The 20,850-nt window shown below is 43.9% G+C and overlaps 1 protein-coding gene across 1 annotated transcript in view; it reads right to left on the bottom strand.

Annotated features, from left to right (window-relative positions):
* Positions 1-20,850, bottom strand: part of LRP8 (LDL receptor related protein 8) — a 255,962-nt gene that overhangs the window by 93,343 nt on the left and 141,769 nt on the right. Inside the window, exon 3 of the mRNA XM_056844773.1 lies at positions 7,353-7,475. Within this exon, the coding sequence (XP_056700751.1) occupies positions 7,353-7,475 (123 nt within the window). The remainder of the gene's footprint in view (positions 1-7,352; positions 7,476-20,850) is intronic.

The raw sequence follows: 20,850 nt of genomic DNA, 5'->3' as shown, positions 1-20,850 counted from the left end.
AAGCATATGACCTGTACATAAGAACATAAGAAAAGCCAAGCTAGATCAGACCAAGGCCCAGGAGTCTGTTCACACAGCGGCCAACCAGGTGCCTCTAGGAAGCCCACAAACAAGACGACTGCAGCACCGTTCTGCCTGTGTTCCACAGCACCTAATATATTCGGCATGCTCCTCTGATCCTGGAGAGAATAGGTATGCATCATGACTAGTATCCATTTTAACTAGTAGCCATGGATAGCCCTCTCTTCCATGAACATGTCCACACCCCTCTTAAAGCCTTCCAAGTTGGCAGCCATCACCACATCCTGGGGCAGAGAGTTCCACAACTTAACTACACATATTGTGAAGAAATACTTCCTTTTATCAGTTTTGAATCTCTCCCCTCCAGCTTCAGCAGATGACCCCGTGTTCTAGTATCCATGTAAAAAAAACCATGCTACAGTTTTGTAAATAAAAGCACTGTTTTAAAAAGACTGCAGAAATCACAAAGAAGTTTATACTTATAGCTGGTTCTTGCCATCATATTGTTAAGCCATGTTAATGTGCCGGTAACATCAAACTTTTATGCCATTGAGAAGCATGCATGGAGAGCAGGGAAATATTTCCCTCTGTGTTTTGGGCTGTGAGCAATGTTCTCTCGCTCAGCTTACCCTGGATATTAGGTAGGGCTGGCCCTTGGTTACTAAGAGCCTCCAGCACTCACACAGCTTCAGTATCAGGAGCAGCAGTATCATGCTCCCACCACTTCTACTGCTGAACCACTAAGCTGGAAGGCCATTTCACTGGTCTCAAACGATTGGGAGTGAGCCTTTTTTCCAAGCAGCCTATGAACTAGCCAGAAAGACCTTGCAAGTTTTATTACTGACCATTGGACTGTGGCAACCAAATTATTTTTGCTATCCATTGTACATTACCTTGCCATCTTTGGCAGACAAGAATAAGCAGGTTTAAAAGTTCAAATTTAGATATTTTAGTTAAATCTCACAGCAATTTTTTTTTAAAAAAAATCACTGTTTTAACAGAAAGATCACTTTGGGGCAGTTTGAATGTCTTTCTTTTGGAATGTAAACTGAATAAAAATAAAACATTGGACCAGGTTTGAATAGCCTCTGTTTTATCTTGAAAACAGACTTCTAGGTCAGGGAACAGACGGCATGTTAGTCAATATCAATTGATGTTCCAGCAGCACTGGCTTTCAGTAAATTTCCAGGTACCATTCAAGGTGCTGATTTTGACCTTTAAAGCCCTAAATGGCTTGGGTTCAGAGTAACCGAATGACTTAATGAGCTTAGGCTAGCGAGAGATGCTAAACACAACAAAAAAGGGTTCTTTCCCTATGTACAGAGTAAGAATAAGAACAAGGACATGATAAGCCCATTGAGGGGACCGGAAAGTGAAATTGTAACAGGAGATGAAGAGAGGGCAGAACTTCTCAATTCCCACTTTTCCTCAGTCTTTTCTTGTGAGGGAAATGGTGCTCAACATGGCAAAAAAAGAACACATGACGAGGGAAGGGAGTTGCAGCGTAGGATTGGCATTGGGGTAGTGCACAAACACCTAGTTTCTTTAAATGAAACAAAGTTCTCAGGGCCAGATGAACTGAATCCAAGGATACTTAAAGAACTTGCAGATGTAATTTCTGAGCCTCTGTCCATTATTTTTTAGAATTCTTGGAGAACAGGTGAAGTGTCAGAAGATTGGTGGTGGGCAAATATTGTCCCCATCTTCAAGAAGGGGAAAAAAGGAGGATCTGGGTAACTACCAACCTATCAGCTTGATGTCTACACCAGGAAAAGTTTTCGAACAAATCATCAAATAGTCAGTCCTCAAGCATTTAGAAAGGATGTATCTGATTACTAAGAGCCAGCATGGGTTTCTCAAGAACAAGTCATATCAGACTAATCTTATCTCCTTTTTTGAGAAAGTTACTACCTTGCTGGATCAGGGGAATGCTATAGACATCGTTTATTTTGATTTCAGTAAGGCTTTTGATGAGGTTCCACATAATATTCTTATTGACAAATTGGAAAATGTTATTTAGATCCTATTACTGTTAGGTGGATCTGCAACTAGTTGACAGATCACACCCAAAGAGTGCTTGTTAATGGTTCCTCATCCACTTGGGAGAGGAGTGACTAGTGGAGTGGCTCAAGGATCGGTCCTGGGCCCTGTGTTGTTCAACATCTTTATAAATGATTTGGATGAAGGAATAGAAGGGATGCTTATTAAATTTGCAGATGATACTGAATTGGGAGGGGTAACAAATACAGTAGAAGACAGAGCCAGGATACAGGATGATCTTGATAGTCTGGAGAATTAGGCTAAAACTAGTAAAATGCATTTTAACAGAGATAAATGTAATCTACATTTAGGTAGGAAAAATCAAATACATAATTATAGGATGGGGGTGACTTGTCTGAGCAGTAGTGTGTGGGGAAAGGATCTTGGGGTCTTAGTAGACCAAATACTGAACATGAGTCAGCAGTGTGATGCGGTAGCTAAAAAGGCAAATGCGATCTTGGCCTAGTATCAACAGAAGTATAGTGTCCAGATCATGCGAAGTGATGGTATCGCTTTACTCTGCTCTGGTTAGACCTCACCTAGAGTATTGTGTTCGGTTTTGGGCACCACAATTTAAGAAGGATGTAGACAAGCTGGAATGTGTCCAGAGGAGGGCAACAAAGATGGTGAGGGGTCTGGAAACCAAGTCCTATGAGGAAAGGTTGAAGGAGCTGGGTATGTTTAGCCTGGAGAGGAACCGACTGAGAGGTGATATGGTAACCATCTTCAAGTACTTGAAGGGCTGTCAAATAGGGGATGGTGCCAAGTTGTTTTCTATTGCCCCAGAAGGTCGGACCAGAACCAATGGGTTGAGATTAAATCAAAAGAGTTTCCATCTCTACATTAGGAAGAACTTTCTAACAGTTAGAGCGGTTCCTCGGTGGAACAGGCTTTCTCAGGAGGTGGTAAGTTCTTCTTCCCTGGAGATTTTTAAGCAAAGGCTAGATGGCCATCTATCTCACACAGAGGACAAACAGGGAGAAGAGGAGAGGAAGTAGAAAATGTGTGCAGTTTGCATTCCTTGATCTCATTTTACACACACATAAGGATACACTCATCCTGAAGATACTTCTTGTTAGCCCAGATTTACACTAGCGATAATCTCCTACACCTTTAACACAGCTTTCCACCAACACAATCACTAGTTGCTAGCCAATATTATAACCTATTGCAGATTTTTTTTTAAAAGAGTCTCTGGCTAAATATGCAAAGCAATTCAAAAGACGATTTAAAATTTTGCCTCTACAAAGACAGGAGGGAAAACAGCAAAAGTTGGTGAAGACAAACCCATATCCAAGTCTGATACTATCTGCTGGAAATATCATCCTCTAACCTGAACTATGTGCTTCAGCCTGAAAAAGAAACCTCTTACTGCATAGTCATGGAATTGAAGCCAGTGTTCAAGTTGTAGCAGGCTTCGACCTTTCTACAGCGCAGGCTTATCTTCTTTATAGGAGATGTATCACTGGGCTCATAAAGAAGCTGATGGAGGTCAAATGAAATCCTCAGGGGCCTTAAGAGTGAACTGTGTAGTCTAAACATAGGCCACTCAGTTGCATCAGGCTGGAGGGATTTATGGGCAGAGAATTCTGGGAAGTACAATGGCTTAGTTAATTTAGGTCTGTCCAATGGGAGAGGTGGTGCTGCATGAATAAGAAGGCTCTGACTAGGAAGGAGACAGAGAGACACCAAGCCTCGGAGTATTATAAATATGTGAATGTCACCGCTGAAGTGATTACTCTCCGGCACAGGCCTCTTTTTTTGCAGCCACACGGTGTACCAAAGTCGTGTGTTTATCTTTCTTAATTAGGCGACAGTGTAGAGGTTGCTATTAGGGCTTAAGAATAACAGGAAAGAAGATGGTTAATTGTACTTTCTTCTCTGCAGCGAACACTGGCATCATCAAATAAACTACCACGATTGTTGCCAGGATTCACCCTGGAGAATATACTTAATGTGACGCATGACTTGAAATTCAATGCATTGTTTGCAATTAGTTTAGATGAGCTGCGCCAGATGAAAAAGATTACGGAAGTGCAGGAGCGAGAGGTTTAGAGAAAGAAGACACTGCTTCAACACTTCAGGTGTTTTTTTGAATAGGAAAACAGCTTATAAATGTTATAAAATAAATACATGAATAAAATAAGAAGGCATTTTCTGCCCTTTCAAAATCTGTGGATCCTGCCCAGATTCTTCTAATAGATTTAGAAGAAATGTTCCATGTAGGAATCTATATAGCTGCCTAGCAAATACAGTAGCTTTCAAAATCCCTGGGAAACCTAAATGGTTGATTAAACAGCAGTCAGTTGATGGGAAGAACTTATCAACATTCTTTTTAGTGCCTGGAGCCCACATTTTCCCCTCTTCTTCAGACCTTTGTGGACTATACACCCAGTCCAATTAGCTTCTGGACCTAGGTTCTACTCATGGACACATACCTAGCACATGAAGCTGTCTTATACCATGTCAAAACATTGGTCCATTAGGTCAGTATTGTCTACTATAATTGGCAGCAGCTCTCAAGGACCTCAGGGAGAGAAAGTTCTTTCCCAACATGTGCTACCTGAGGTCTTTTAAATGTAGATGCCACTGACTGAATCTGGGTCTTTCCCATGTAACGCATGGGTCCCCATCATTGTTTCTGATGTGACACCTCCCTCACTTTGGAATTCTTTAGTATGGCTTGAAAATGGGCACATTTTGCACTTGAACATTTTATTTTAGCACTTTGAAACCAGGCTGCGACAATTATTACCACTGAAGGTAACCTTTGGCCCTTTGTGAACTGTGGAACATGTTTGGCTTCAATGTTTTCATATCTGAATAGTGGTGGGCTTCATTTAAGCCCTTAATGAAGTCAGTGCAACCCTGTATAAGATAACACCCACAGAGTAATATTCTCAAACAAGATAATTATGGTAATATTCAAATAAATAGGTGTGTACGTGTATAACTGTATGTGCACACACTCATATACATCTAACCTAACATTTCAGTTCCATTTTCCTTTGAATTAAATCCCCATGTACCAGCATCAGTGAATATTTAAAAACTCTCCCAGATCAATGGGAAGTGGATGAAAATAACAGCATGGTTAGGGCTGTCAATTCGGCTCGTCCCGAACCGAAAAACCACTGAATTTCCCCCGATTCGGCAGTTTCCGGTTTGGGACAAACCGAATTCAAAAAAGGTGGGAAACAGGGGGAGCCGAATTCCCCAACTTCGGGGTGTTCGGGAAATAAACTCGGCAAATTCGGGGTTTGGCTCCCCCCCCCGCGCGCCTTCACGGGGCTTCACTGAAGGCGCGCGGGAGGCCCTTTAAACAGATCTGCGCCTCCCAGCTGGGAGGCGCAGATCTGTTTAAAGAGCCCCCCGCCTGGCTTCAGGGGGCTTCCTATTTTTCCCCCCGAGCGCCTTCAGGGGGCTTCCCTGAAGCCGGGCGGGGGGCTCTTTAAACAGATATGTGCCTCCCGGCCGGGAGGCACAGATCTGTTTCCCCCCCCCCCCGCGCGCCTTCATGGGGCTTCGCTGAAGGCGCGCGGGGGGCCCTCCAGCTGGGAGGCGCAGCTCTGTTTAAAGAGCCCCCCGCCCGGCTTCAGGGGGCTTCCCTGAAGCCGGGCGGGGGGCCCTTTAAAGAGATCTGCGCCTCCCGGCCGGGAGGCACAGATCTGTTCCCCCCCCCGCGCGCCTTCAGGGGGCTTCCCTGAAGCCGGGCGGGGGGCCCTTTAAACAGATTTGCGCCTCCCGGCAGGGAGCTCCCAGCTGGGAGGCGCAGATCTGTTTAAAGGCCCCCCCCGCCCGGCTTCAGGGAAGCCCCGTGAAGGCCTGCGGGGGCGCCGAATCTTCCCCCGAACTCCGGATCTCGCCCAAATTTCAGTGATCCGAAGCGGGGGAGTTCGGACTTCGGCACGGCCCGAATTTAAAAGGGCCGAATTTTGCCGAAGCCGAACGTTACCATTTTTTTTTCAACAGCCCTAAGCATGATAAGAAAAAACGCCGGAGCAAATTAACTGTTCTGACAGTTACAATAACATCATATTTGCAAATGAACCTATCCTGCTGCGATAGAGTTGGCTTCTATCTTAGCTATTGCCTTCAAGCGATCTTGAGTTTCAGGCCTCTGCTTGCTTGGCGCTGCCCAACTCACACGAGCACAGCTCTCAGAATGCTGGGCTGTCTGAAAAGCCATCTGCTATAATGCAGTACTAAGAGAAATGTTAACGTGGTACAGCTGCATGAGGGCCGTCCGCAACCTGGAAATTTGCAACTTCCTCTTAGGGTGCAACTCCAAACCAAGAAGCAAAACTAATCATAGGGGATTCATACCCTAACCAGACAAACAATAAATTTCACTTATTCCAACTTCATGTTTATACAAAGAGAAATGGATGCAAAATGATGGGGTAAGATCCAAGTACAGGTTTGAGACCAGTTGGTTCACTAATAACTGAACAATTTGGGAACAATATAGTAAGTAGGAGGTTTACATTTTGTAACAGCTTTTGGAGATCAGAATTGCAAGCCCTGTTAGTACATACGTTATGCGCATGAACGAAAGCCTGAGCACAGAATATTCCCAGAATCTGAATTCCTATCCAACATTTTTCACAATAATTTGTTCATAGGTTCTGTGAGAATCCACTCTAATTTCCTAGAGATGCTGCCAGACATTACAAGAGTTATGAATTTGTATTTCTAAAGCTTGAACTCTGCAGACATATAGTATAACTTATGTAAAATAGGGAAGGAAACTGGGCACCTTAAAATGCTTTCTAATCCCCACATCTCTCCTTAAAGGTTCACAATAAATGGGAATGCAAACTATTACAACAGCAGTAAGATCCTTTTTTTCTTAGTACATTTCAATTTCCATTCTGCTGAATGATCTCAGCCAAGTAAGTTTCCCATTTTCAACCACATCAGATACGTTTTATGTCACTTTCCCGGAATGGTTGCCATCCATTCCACTGTAAAACTGGAGACAGGAAACAATAACCACCTGGAATAAGATTATATCTCTCTAGCAAATTGCCTATCTTTACTGCCTTGCAAGTTTCTAGAGGTAAACTACTGCTTAGGCCTGAGATGAAATGCATGCACAACATGTATGTGAGGTAATGATATGTGAGGTATTGAGCTTTGCAGTGTTTGGCTTTAAAACTACAACACCGAATGAGCTCTTTCAGGATAACAGCATGAGTATGAGAGAATTTGTCTTATTTTTAATTCCAAGTTCCACTTTTCAAATTAATCAAAGAACATTTCCAGGACCATTCAGTGGGAGTACTCACTGCAAGTCGCCTCAGATTCATCTGACCCATCGGGACATTCCTCTTCACCATCGCACTTCCATCGAGATGGAATGCAGTGGCCATTGTTGCAGGTAAAATCGGTTTCAGCACAAGTTTTCTTGGCTGAAAGGAGAAAGAGAGGACAGTTAAAAAGACAATTCAGACTTGAAGCAGTTCCACACTTTGGCTTTAATCCACGAAGCAGAACTACACTGAACAAGCTAATTCCCCCCTCAATCCTAGCTTCTTAAAGATCGCCAACTGGAATTGGGCTACTCTTTCTTCATGGAAGTCATTCAGAATCAACTGTCCTGTAATCAGAAGTGATAAAAACAAGCGGCCACCACCCTATTTCTAGCCACTATGTCACCAGGATTGGGCCCTTTCCATGCTCAGCAGGCGATTCAAGGACTAGATATACCATTATATATACCAAGGACTAGATATACCATTATATATACCAAGGACTAGATATACCATTTTTGAAAAGTGGAGTTAAGAGGAATTTTTTTAAAAATTAAACCTTTGCCTGAGGTGTGAAAATCTGGGAAGAGAGCTAAATGGAACGAAAATAGTGTTAAATTTGGAAAGAAAAGGGGTAATAAGCACTGATGTGGGTACAGGAACAGATAAGGACAAAACTGCTATGTTATGATGAACACATGAACATGCTTTATACTGAATCAGACCCTTGGTCCATCAAAGTCAGTATTGTCTACTCAGACCGGCAGCGGCTCTCCAGGGTCTCAGGCAGAGGTATTTTGCTTCACCTACCTGCCTAGTCCCTTCAAGTGGAGATGCCTTCACCGGCCTCCGGAAGACTTTTGTCCTGGCCGCCAGTGCGGCTCAGGAATGCGCTGTCAAGCAGCTTTGTTTGAAAAGGTAAATAAAATCCATTGGCAGCCGGGAGCCAAAACAATTGTGTCTGAAATGACACGAAAATCCGTTAGCAACCAGCATCTAAAACGGATTACACAATCTCTCTGCTGTGAGTTTACTCAGTGGGCGAGGAACAGACGTGCCACACTAATGCAGCTCTGAAGACAAGATGAGTCTTGCCAATGCCCACCCACTGGAAACATGAACAGTGACACTAAAGACAGATAGCGGCACAAATATTAAGTGTAGTACAAAGAAACACTGGCAAAACAAACCTGCCCACTTGGTAAAATATGGACAGCGTTATGCCAAAATCACTTGACAAGCTGTAAAGGGAAGCTGTGTCAATGCATATGCATTTGCAGAAGGGTCTGTGATGGAATATTAATTTTTTTATTCATAAAACATGTAGTTTCCTTACTGTGACATCCTAGAAAGAAATACTGTAAAGCTTCAACAGACTGAGGTGTACTCTTTCCAGACAAACATACCACAAGGAACAGAGTGTATTTATTTCCCTTGCAGATAACGCAGGAGCTCTGAGTTGATCCTGTCACAAGTAATGGCTATGTTCTAGCTCAGTACTACTAGTTAAGGACCCATCAAAAAGATGGTCTGCATTTTTTATTCTCTCAAAGAATCCCCCCCTTTTTACACTTTTCACTTCATCCGTCTTCAGCTAGTCCTTTGTGCTGCCCCGTTTTCTTAAGGCCACTGGCTGATCTGTTCTGAAGTCAAAGTGGGGGTTTTCAGGCAGAGATGTCAGAGGCCCTCTAACTGCTACTGACTTAAGTGGTGTAAAGTGGCAGAGGGGGAGGGCAGCTGAATGTTCAGAGTGATCCGGGACTACTTAGAACCTGAATTCCCAAAAGCACAAAGCCACTTTTGTTATATTAACTCTCTTCATCTTTAGATCATCTGAAGAAATAAGATGAGACTCATGAAAGCTCATACCTTGCCAAAAGTTTGTTTGTCTTTAAGGTGCTACTGGACTCTTGCTCTTTTCTATCTCTTCATCTTTGTTTATGAATCTATGCCATGGGTTTTTGAAAGGCACACTGGGGCACATTCAGTGTCTTGTGAGAGAAACAGATGACATGCTGTTCATATTTGTGATTGTCCTGCTCTTGGATAACTCATCTTTTCAGCCTGGTTTCAGGCCAGGCTGGGACAGAGACGACTCTTCTAGCCCTAGGTGATGACCTCCATCTGAGTGTAGATGGAGTCTCTTTGTTGCTCTTATTGGATTTATCTGTAGCCTTTGATACAGCAGATCATGCCATCTTGCTGAGGAGCCTGGAGACAGATGTAGCTATCATGGGATGTGTGTTGAACTGGTTCCAATAATTCCTCATGGATCGGACTCAAAGGGTTCCAAAGAGAAACCAGTTGTCATTGGTGTGGGACCTATCTTATGGGATTCCAAAGGGCACAATTCTATCCCCCATGCTTTTCAATCTCTATGTAAAGCCCTTATTACAAATCATTCGTAGTTTTGGGGTTGGCTGTCATCAATATGCTAACGATATTGTATCCTTATCCAAATCTCCTGGTGATGTGGTAGCGGTCCTAAACCGCTGCCTGGCTGCTGTTATTAAAAGGCTAAGGGTGAACAAATTGAAACCAAACCCTGAAAAGACTGAGGTAAAGCTGGTTGGGAAGGCAGAGGTCTTGAAGGACATTGTTCTCCCCACTTTTTATGGAGTTCAACAAACCCTTGGTGACTCCATTAAAAGCCTTGGGATCATACTGGATTCAGTTTGATTTCTGGAGAAGCAGTTAATGCAGCTTCAAAAAAAGTTTTCTTCCAACCTAGCCTAGCCCATAAGATAGCCCTGGCTGCGCCAGACCTGGCCACCTGGTTCCCTGCCACAGTAACACTGAAACTAGACTACTGCAATGCACTGTACATTGGTCTCTCTTCAAAATCAACTTGGAAACTCCAACTGGTCCAGAATGCTGCAGCTCAACTATTAACGGAGCACGCATATTACTCCCATTCTGTAGACGCTCCATTGGATGCCCATTTGTTACCAAGCTCAGTTTAAGGTATTGGCTATCACATATAGAGCCCTTCATGGTCTTGGTCGCTCTTATTTATGGGACCATCTCTCTCCCTATGCTCCACCACATCAACTCCACTCATGTCAGCAGGGGATTCTGAAGGTGCCAGCCAGCAAATGGCTAAAATCAACATCTGTCTGTACATGTGCCTTCTCTGTTATAGCCCCCATCTTGTGGAATGGCCTGCCCAAGGAAGTCAGGAAAGCTCCCACTCCCCTGGCCTTCTGCAAATTATGCAAAACTGAACTATTCAAGAGGGTTTTTCTGTGCAGGTAATAAGACTGCTGAGTACAAAATGGTTCAGAAACTTGGATAAATGATCAAGGATAAATGATTGGATAAACGATCGAGGCTTATGGTCTATACTTGTAGCATACTGTAAGTAGGATCCTATTATGTAATTTATGTATCACTTAATGGGCGAAAACGCATGGTCGCTTTAGCCTCCTTTATTCCCTGTTTCAGCCAGGATTCAGCCAGGATCTAACGCACGTTCGGCGAAAATGCATGCGTTCGATCCTGGCTGAATCCTGGCTGAAACAGGGAATAAAGGAGGCTAAAGCGACCATGAGTTTTCGCCCAATGTGTCATGTTAATACTGATGCTATGCTTCTGTTTCTTTCTGGTGGTTCCAGACACCTAATCTCCTAATGCATTAATTATTGAATGTCCCATTTTGTTGATTGTACTGACTCGCTATGTGTAATCCGCTTTGAGGCCCTGTGATGATCCATGAAACTGTCACCTCCAGACTGGATTAATTTAACTTGCTCCATGCAAGGCTGCCCTTCAGGTTGCTCCAGAAATTGCAACTGGTCCAGAATGTGGCTGTGTGGGTCTTTACTGGGAGCCCATGGAAAGCACATATTCAATTAGTGCTTTATCAGCTGCACTGGCTCCAGATTGAGTTCCGAATCAAGTTCAAGGTATTGGTACTTACCTTGAAAACCCTAAATGGTTTGTGACCTTCATACCTACGGGACCGTCTCTCTCAATACTCCCCCCCCCCCAAAGAACCTTACACTCAGCTGGAAATAATCTTCTGATGATCTCTGGCCCAAGAAAAATCCAACTGTCCTTGACTAGGGTCAGGGCCTTTTTGGTGCTGGCCCGACTGGTGGAACTCTCTGTCTAGTGAGACCCCAGCCCTGTGGGATTTGGCTCAGTTCCACGGGGCTTGTAAGGTAGAGATGTTCCACCAGGGCTATGGTTGATGGCAGTGATGGCTTATACAACTACTGGCCTTCCTCTCTCCTCACCCTTGCTGATCTTGTTGGATCTTCCCTCAAACTCCCCTACTTCCCTCCCTTTGGTCTCCATTTTACTATTTTATTCCCGCCAGTATCACTGCTTATTAGGGTTTGTTGATCCCCCCTTATGATAATATTGTATAGTATTGGTTTCTAATGCATATTTGGGGAGAAACTTAGTTAGGAAGCCATCTTTTTTAATCAGGATTTTTCTAGGATTTTAATGATGAATAGAAATGTAGATTTTATGCTTTTATAAATTTATCCTGTATGTGATTTTATACCATTGTACTGTTGTAAACTGCCCTGAGCCTGGCTCTGGCCAGGAAAGAGCGAGGTATAAATCTAATTTTAAAAAATGTAAATATATAAACAAGCAAAACAAAACAGACTGATGTGGGTGTGCTGTTTGAGGAGTTATGCATTATGGAAAGGTTTATATCCTCTAAAATGAAATACAGCTAGAGAGGTACCTGAAACCTTTCAGCAAAGACAAGGGAAAATGGAAGAACATGAAGAATATGAAGACATCGGCGCCTACATTTTTTCCATGCCATGCAGCGCTGATCACACAAGAATGGGTTTTCTCAGTTACAGTATGACCACTGCACGGAGAAACAAGAGTAAAATAAATGGCCAGTGTGAAAGCCGAGCCCCAGAGCCCCAGTTTCTCAGATTCTCATGGCAATAGACTTGAACTGTACTAAATGATTCACAGAGTTCCTTGGAAAACGTATTTGGGACTGTGGTTTAGACCAAGGCTTCTTAAACTTTTTCCACTCGCGACCCCTTTTCACCTGAGAAGTTTTTACACGACCCCGGGTATATAAAATAGGTATATAAATCAAGCATTTACTGATAATAAATAATAAAGAAATTTATTTTAAAGCAATTCTTTGGTATACATATAATTTTACCATGTATTACAGACAAAAGCAAATTTGCATACTAATTTGCATACTGTTGCCAAGTTTTTTGCAACCCGCACATTCAGTTACGTGACCCCATATGGGGTTGCGACCCACAGTTTAAGAAGCTTTGGTCTATCTAGACTATTGTGTATAGCTTGTTGAAACTAGGATTCAACTATGGAATTTTGCGTCACTCAATGTGTCATGTTAATACCTACGCTTTGCTTCAGTTCTGTTTTTAGACTTCTAGAGCACAGCCTTGAGGGCACCTGGCTTTAAAGGGGCGGGTAAGGCGCTGCGATGGACGCCCCCCACCCCTTCCGGCCGGCGCCCCGGTGGGGACGAGCAAAAGTCTCCCATCGGGCATGGCTCCTGCCCCTGATTCTCTGCCACCAGCTAGAGCCCCTGGAAGAGCTCCTATCCATGCCCAAACCCCCCCCACACACACACACACCCTGTGCTGCAAATCTTGGCCCCAGGTGAGTCATGGGCAGGGCTTGGTTCTACAACCTTAATCCTGTTGCACTGTCTATTGAATGTCCCATCGGTCGACTGTATTGACTGCGTAATCTGCCTTGAGTCCAAGTGAGAAAGGACCACTGTGAATTACATTAATAATAATAACAATAACGATGATGATGATGATGCAGGTGCCTATTTTCTCTGAAACATGGTAAAACAGAAGCCTTTGCAGGTTGCATCCTCATTTCAGAAAAGACAGACTGAGCTTAGAGTTATTGCAAAGTGGCTGGACAATTTTAGCTTTAGGCTGTAAGTGTATGCCTCGCCTTCTAATGTTCTCCATGTCCAGGCCTTCGTTTCTCCTTAGGTCAGAGGAATTTAGCCATTATGGTCTAATAGCTTCATAAAGTATGCAGACAGTCAAGTTTCTCATTTCGTTTTGCCTGCGTTAGAGTTGAGCGCTCATTTCACTATTTATTGTAATATTCGACCCAGGTGCTCCCGTGTCTCCGCTTCTCATCTGCTGCACCAAAGCAGCCTTAGAAGGACGGAGCCATTTCTGCTCTAATCTGCTACAACGCCCAGACCGGTATCTTTGGCAGAAGGGGCTGCTGCCAGCATGAAGGTCCATCCACATTCCTGAGCGACGGAGAGATGCAGCTCCTTTGACTACACAAACCTCCCGGCAGCAGATGGTGTCACTGATTGCTTTGTTCCCTCGACGCTGTTCTTTGGGAGGCACAATTAATTTATTATCAGGAATCACAAAAGGGGAGAAGGAATACATTGTCGACAATGAGCCACAGGGTGGCATTAAGGTGTTAATATGCCGCATGTGCATCCTAACAGTCAGACTGCCTGAAACATCTTCCCCCCACCACCAGCCACAATGTCATGTGCGCCAACCTAACATCCACGGAATAAACTAAAGGGACCAACACTCCCAATAACTAAATCTACCCAGAGGTCTAGGTCAGATTAATGGGGGGGGGGGGAGAGAGAGAAATCCGTACGGCCTTCCATCTCAACTGAAAACATCTAAATATCTTTAAAGGACACTGCTGAGAGACATAAAACCCTGAAGGCTGTCATTATTCCTGCTGCAATAGAGCTCAGGGATCCCTGGGCACCCAATGTGGAAATCCCTCTTTTAATTAAAACAAACATATTTAAACAAACACTGCTGAATATGATTAACCCTGAAGGATATGTAGGCAATTCATTTGCCACTAATAATTAAATCCAGTGCTTCTTTAGAGAAACTGCAGGCCCTTGGCAAAACAACACTTACAAGGCCATTCCTTCATTTATTGCTGCGTATTCTTTATAATTTCTGCGCCACATGTGAAATATTTTCCGGCAGTTATCTTATTCACAATAATCCTGTGAGGTGGATCACGATGGGGAGCCATGTTAGTAGGGTTGCCAGCCTCCAGGAAGTAGCTGGAGATCTCCCGCTATTACAACTGATCTCCAGCCGATAGAGATCAGTTCACCAGGAGAAAATTGTTTTGGCATTGAAGTCTTTCCCCTCCCCAAACTCCACCCTCCTCAGGCTCCGCCCCAAAAATCTCCAGGTATTTCCCAACCCGGAGCTGGCAACCCTACATGTTAGTCTGTCTGTAGCAGTAGAAAAGAGCAAGGGTCCAGTAGCACCTTAAAGACTAACAAAACTTCTGGCAGGGTGTGAGCTTTTGTGAGTCACAGCTCACTTCTTCATCAAGACCGCCCTCCCCCCCATTTTATACCTGGAACTGAGGCTGAGAGTGGCTGCTCTCTGCCTCAAACTATTACCAGCTCTACCAGGCTTCCACCTAGCCTGCCACAGAGCATCATCTGTAGACGGGAATTCTCCAAGCCTTTACCTCTTGAAGGAGCCCCGTGGTGCAGAGTGGTAAGCTGCAATACTGCAGTCCAACCTCTGCTCACGACCTGAGTTCAATCCCGACGGAAGTTGGTTTCAGGTAGCCGATTCAAGGTTGACTCAGCCTTCCATCCTTCCAAGGTCGGTAAAATGAGTACCCAGCTTGCTGGGGGTAAAGGGAAGATGACTGGGGAAGGCACTGGCAAACCACCCCATAAACAAAGTCTGCCTAGTAAACATCGGGATGTGATGTCACCCCATTGGTCAGGAATGATCCGGTGCTTGCACAGGGGACCTTTACCTTTTTTTACCTCTTGAACTGTTCAACATGGGAAGGAATCTCATTAGAAGGCGAGGCATACACTTACAGCCTAAAGCTAAAATTGTCCAGCCACTTTGCAATAACCTGCAGAGATCTGTTGGGATCCCAGAAATCCACTCCTTCACTATCTGAAGAGATGTAGAAAGTACCATGCACTCAATATTATAACTGGGAGAAAAGAGTATGAAGGTCAGAAATATAAAATGGGGGGGCTGGACTAGGAAATGGTGCATGTGAAATATAAAGTAAAAATAATACATAAATATAACTTATTCAAGGGATGGGAAAGCAGCAGTGTTCTGTATCCACATTCCCCAGTCCTAATGTATAATCAGCAATGCACAAAAGGCAGCAGGGAATTTATTTTAAATCTTGCTTGCCTTGCTCTACTTTTTCTCCGCACTCTCCGACTGGAGAGACAGATCCGTCAAGCTAGAATGCTGAAAAGAAGTCCAGGTGGGCTGTCATGGCAACTTGCAAGCTAAGGGGATAATTAACAGCACAGGTTTATAATGCAAAGAGAAAACCTAGATTTAGGGGGCAATTTCTGTTTCTCTTCTCTCATAAGGAAAAGCTGACAGGAATGGAAAATAAACATAAAATTAAGCAACAACTTTTTAATACCAAATATTATTGGACTCGGGGGACATGAACATTCTTCTCCCCTGGAAAAAGCTGAAACCTTACTAATTCTGAAAAATTTCTGTATGGGGTGGGTATGCACACATGCACGTGCAGTAGCAAAGAGAGAAAGAAAGAAGGAAAACGTGTGCATGCTGGGATTGCACCCAGAAGAGTGATTTCTTCATATCATTTGGATCTGAATTACCGTATCTTCTACAAGGTAATACATACAACATTAAAATGACACTGGAGTCAGTGATCTGGAAAAGCCATGAATTAACGCAATTAAATAAAATATTTCAATTCTGCTTTTTTTATTTGTTCATTTACAAGGTGGCTTACAAAACTAGTTAGATAGTCTTGGATGAAAGGGAGGTTGGGATTTACCTCCGACGGCTGTTCCTGTCCCCCAGAAGCAGCATTTCGGGGGGCATTTGGGACTGCAGTGGGAGACAAGGAAGTTGTGCTCCTTGGACAGAAATCCCTTCCCTCCACAGAAATTATTGGTGGGTCTGAGCTAACATTAACACAAAGAAAATGCAAAACAGCATCAGACTAAGATGGCTCAAAGGTGAACCCCAATTCCCAGGACAGCCATAGTCACGATATTTAACGTGAATACAGCATTTGAACACTTACACTATTCCAGCCCTGAGAACAATTCTGTAAAGTAGGCCAGTATTATCATCCCCATACTGCAGATGGGGAAGGGACAAGTTGTGGCTTTCCTAGTCACCTGATCAAGTGCCATTTAAACTGCAGGCTTCTTTGCTCGTAAGCCATTTTACCACATTTGCTCTCAACATTGGTGAAGGTTTTTTTTGCTAGCATATTCTTTCTCCCATCTCCCCATCAGAAATTGTTTGAATGCCTTGGAATGCTTTTATTTTTAACAATCCACAAGTATTCTCTGAGTTATAGGAGGTTATCATTGTCACAATCCCACTCTGGGTCCGTGTGTACTCATATGCATGTTGCAAGCTTGGCTTCATGCAAAAGCATGTTTCTTTTTCATTGCCACCAACCCAAGATATAAAAACCAGCCTCTCAAGCAACCAGCGCCTTGGAGTTCCCTGGTAAGGCTGCCTCTGAGCAAGTACCAAGGACAGAGCTGCTAACTAATTTAGTTCCTCCTGTGTGCACATCCTTAGCATGTATGAACGGTCTTCAATGTGTGTGTGGGATTTCAGATAGTCTGCTTTCTTAAACAGGAAAGAAGCTTTATTGCTAAAGATTAAACTAGAGCACATACACAGAAAATAACTATCGTAACAGGATTCCTCCTAGAATTCCTTTTGCTGTGGGAGACCAGGGAAGTTTGTAGCCACACATGTCTGTTAGATTTTAGTAGGGCAGACTTTAACAAACTCAGAGGCATGATGAGAGTCATTCCATGAGCAGGACTTCTAGAAGGGAAAGGAGAGTGTGAAGGGTGGGCTGTCCTAAAACCAGAGCTCTTGCAAGCTCAAGCTGTTGCTATTCCAACAAGAAGGAAACATAGTAGGGGATCCAAGAAGCCAATGTGGGTGAACACAGAACTCCATGATGAGCTAAGGGAGAAAAAGGAAATGTTCAAGAAATGGAGACAAGGACATACCTCTAAGGAAGAGAATCTGCGGGTTGCTAGGCACTGCAGGTCAGACTTCAGAGAGGCCAAAGCTGACAGCGAGCTGAGGCTGGCCAGGGAGGCTCGCCACAATGAGAAAAGCTTCTTCAGATATGTGAGGAGCAAACACAAGGTAAAAGAAGCAATAGACCCACTGTTGGGTGAAAATGGAGAAACCCTGACACAGGACAGAGAGAAAGCAGAAATGGTCAATGGCTATTTTGCCTCCGTTTTTTCCCCCAAAGAAGAGAACAGGCTCATGTAGAGATGGTAGTAGGCAAGGCATGGAGTCTGCTGCTGGTTGACATGGTCAGAGAGGTAGTTGAGAAGTACCTGGCTGCATTGGATGAATACAAATCCCCTCGGCTAGATGGTACGCCCCCAAGAATGCTCAAAGAATTTTCTAGAGAGTTTGCAGAGACTTCCAGAACTCTTGGAGGACAGGAGAGGTGCCACAAGACTGGAGGGAAAATGTTATCCCAAATTTCAAAAAGGGAGGAGGGATGACCCTGGAAAATACAGGCCAGTCATTCTGACCTCTGTTCCAAGGAAGATACCTGAGCAGATTTTAAAGAGATCAATCTGCGAGCACATGAAGGACAACTTGGTGATCCAGGGAAGTCAGCAAGACTTTGTTCTCAACAGGTCCTGCTAGACCAACCTCGTTTCCTTCTTTGATCGAGTGACGAGCTTACTGGATTGAGGGAATGCTGTCAATATTGTTTACCTGGATTTCAGTAAAGCTTTTGACAGGGTTCCCCATGATGTTCTGATAGGTAAACTAGAGGACTGTGGACTGCATTCTAGGATAATTTGGTGGTTAGGGAACTGGTTGGAGAACCGCACACAAAGAGTCGTTGTCATTGGCATTTCATCTGAATGAGGGGAGATGTCAAGTGGGGTGCCACAGGGTTCAGTTCTGGGCCTGGTACTTTTCAGTATTTTTACAAATGATCTGGATGTAGGAGTGGGGGGACTACTCATTAAATTTACAGATAACACCAAATTGGGAGGAGCAGTAAACACACCAGAAGATATAGAATTCAATGAGATCTGAACACACTGGGAAGTTGGGCGGATGTGGACAAGATACAATTCAACAAGGATAAGTGCAGAATTCTACATCTGAGTAACAAAAATGAGGAACACACACACTGGATGGGGGATACACCTCTGGGGAGCAATGTGTGTGAACAAGATCTTGGGATATGGGTGGACTGTAGGTTAAATATGAGTAGCCAGTGTGATGCAGTGATAAAAAAAGGCTAATTTGACTCTGGAGTGTATCAACAGAGGAATAACATCCAAATCACAAGATGTCAGAGTCCCGCTGCACAATTCATTGGTCAGGCTGCATCTGGAGTACTGTGTGCAGTTCTAGAGACCTCGCTTCAAAAAGGATATGGACAGAATCGAGAGGGTGCAGAGGAGAGTGACGAGGATGATCAGAGGCTTGGAGACCAAGCCCAACAAGGAAAGGATGAGGGACTTGGGAATGTTTAATCTGGAGAAGAGGAGGTTGAGGGGGGAAACGCTTGCTCACTTTAAGTTTTTGAAGGGCTTTCACTTACAGGAGGGCAGGGAGCTGTTCTTGTTGGCAGCAGAGGATACGACTTGTAGTAATGGTTTTAAATTACGGGATGAAAGGTACTGGCTGGATATTGGAGGGCGGAATTTACTGTAAGTGCTGTTCAACAGTGGAATCGGCTACCTGGGGAGATGGTGAGCTCCCCCTCACTGGCAGTCTTTAAGCAGCAGCTGGACAAACACTTGTCAGGGATGCTTTAGGCTGATCCTGCATTGAGCAGAGGGTTGGACTAGATGGCCTGTATGGACCCTTCCATCTCTATGATTCTATTATTCTAGAATACTGATCTACAAAAATAAAAGGAAAACATCAATCTAGCTAAGTTGCATTAAAAACCTTAGGTGGAGCAAACACATCCCCATCCTCCTGGCTGTGCTGCTAGGGAGGAGGAAGAGGCCCACTGGTCACAGCATCTGGGTGGAGTGTTTGGGCCTAGAACAAAGGAAGATTTCACCTTTTAAAACTTCTGTCAGCTTAGGCGACCCCCATCCAGAGTTAGGAATCCTGCCCCTCATGGGAGATGCTCTGCTTTTTGTCAATGAGGCCCTCCGGCATGTATCCGCATCCCTCTCTCCCTGAACAGGTGATATGATGCCCATTCATCAATTCATTTGGCAGATAGGCCAAATGGTCTGGTTTTCCCAGTTTTCTCTCACTCTCCCCTCTTGGGAAAATAAACAGTTGCCATGGGTTCAGGGTGCTTGATCATAACAATTGTTACACCCAATTTACAGATAGGAAAAAAGGAGCCCAAGAGAGGGGAACTAGCCCAAGACCACTCAAACTCAGTGACAAACTGCAAATTGTTAAAATGTTTTTATCTAATCACATCCCTCTCAAAACCAAGAACTTAAGGCATTTAACTTGCTACGGATGGCACAATGTGGTTTCATCGCATTGATTTAGCTTTATTGCTAAAAGAAGGGGAAAGCCTTCAGGGGACAGAAACATCTTTCAACAACTGTTCTGCAATTCAACCATGCTCTTTCCTTGCCATTGAAAAAGTACTGTTAAGCTTCATTCTAGCACTTCACAGCATAATAAAGATATTGTACCAGAATATATTAGCCCTCTGTAACCATTAACTTGTCCAAGCCTTGTAGAACCAATACGGCTAGGAAAGAATAACTGTGATTCTTTCTGAACTTATCAGTATATTTAATTCTCAACACAGCCCAGCTTGTGGATACTTAAATCTGGAGTCTGGACCCATAAACTACAAACGTGTAAAAAGGCCCAGATTTGCAGAAAAATCTGAAATCTAAAATTAAAATATACTGGCAGATGTTAACCCCCCCATAACAGAAACAGTACCTTTAGCTTTAAGAAACAAATGGCCTCAGTGGTCATTGCTAGGCAACCACATCAGTACTGCCAGCCTTCAAGCCTTAGTTTCTGTCAGTAAAAGGCAAGGGGAGGGGGAAGGGCCCTTTCCAGGGGTGTTTTGGCCTTTAAGGGAGGACTCATTGGGACTAGGCCCAGCAGTGACCACCAGGTGACTTGCTACCACATGACATCCGTGACTCAGCCAGGCTACTGTTCAACAGCAGCTACTCCAGAAAAGCCAACAAGGTGTAATGATTACTGTTGAAGGCTTTCACGGTCAGAGTTCATTGGTTCTTGTAGGCTATCCGGGCTGTGTGACCATGGTCTTGGTATTTTCTTTCCTGACGTTTCACCAGCAGCTGTGGCAGGCATCTTCAGAGGAGTAACATTGAAGGACAGTGTCTCTCAGTGTCAAGTGTGTAGGAAGAGTAATATATAGTAAGGGGGTTGGGCTTGAGCTGAATCATTGTCTTGCAAAAAGTAACAAAGGTAATGTGCTAACCATTGTCCTGTAAGTATCAAGATAATGTGCTAATGAGGGTGTGGAATGTTAATATGGAACCATTGTATCCTGAAGTGATCTGTTAATATGTGAAATCCAA

The sequence above is a fragment of the Euleptes europaea genome, chromosome 2 (assembly GCF_029931775.1).
Source record: "Euleptes europaea isolate rEulEur1 chromosome 2, rEulEur1.hap1, whole genome shotgun sequence".
Taxonomy (NCBI): Eukaryota; Metazoa; Chordata; class Lepidosauria; order Squamata; family Sphaerodactylidae; genus Euleptes; species Euleptes europaea.
The sequence above is the reverse complement of the archived record's forward strand: the minus strand, read 5'-3'. Positions and strand labels throughout refer to the sequence as shown.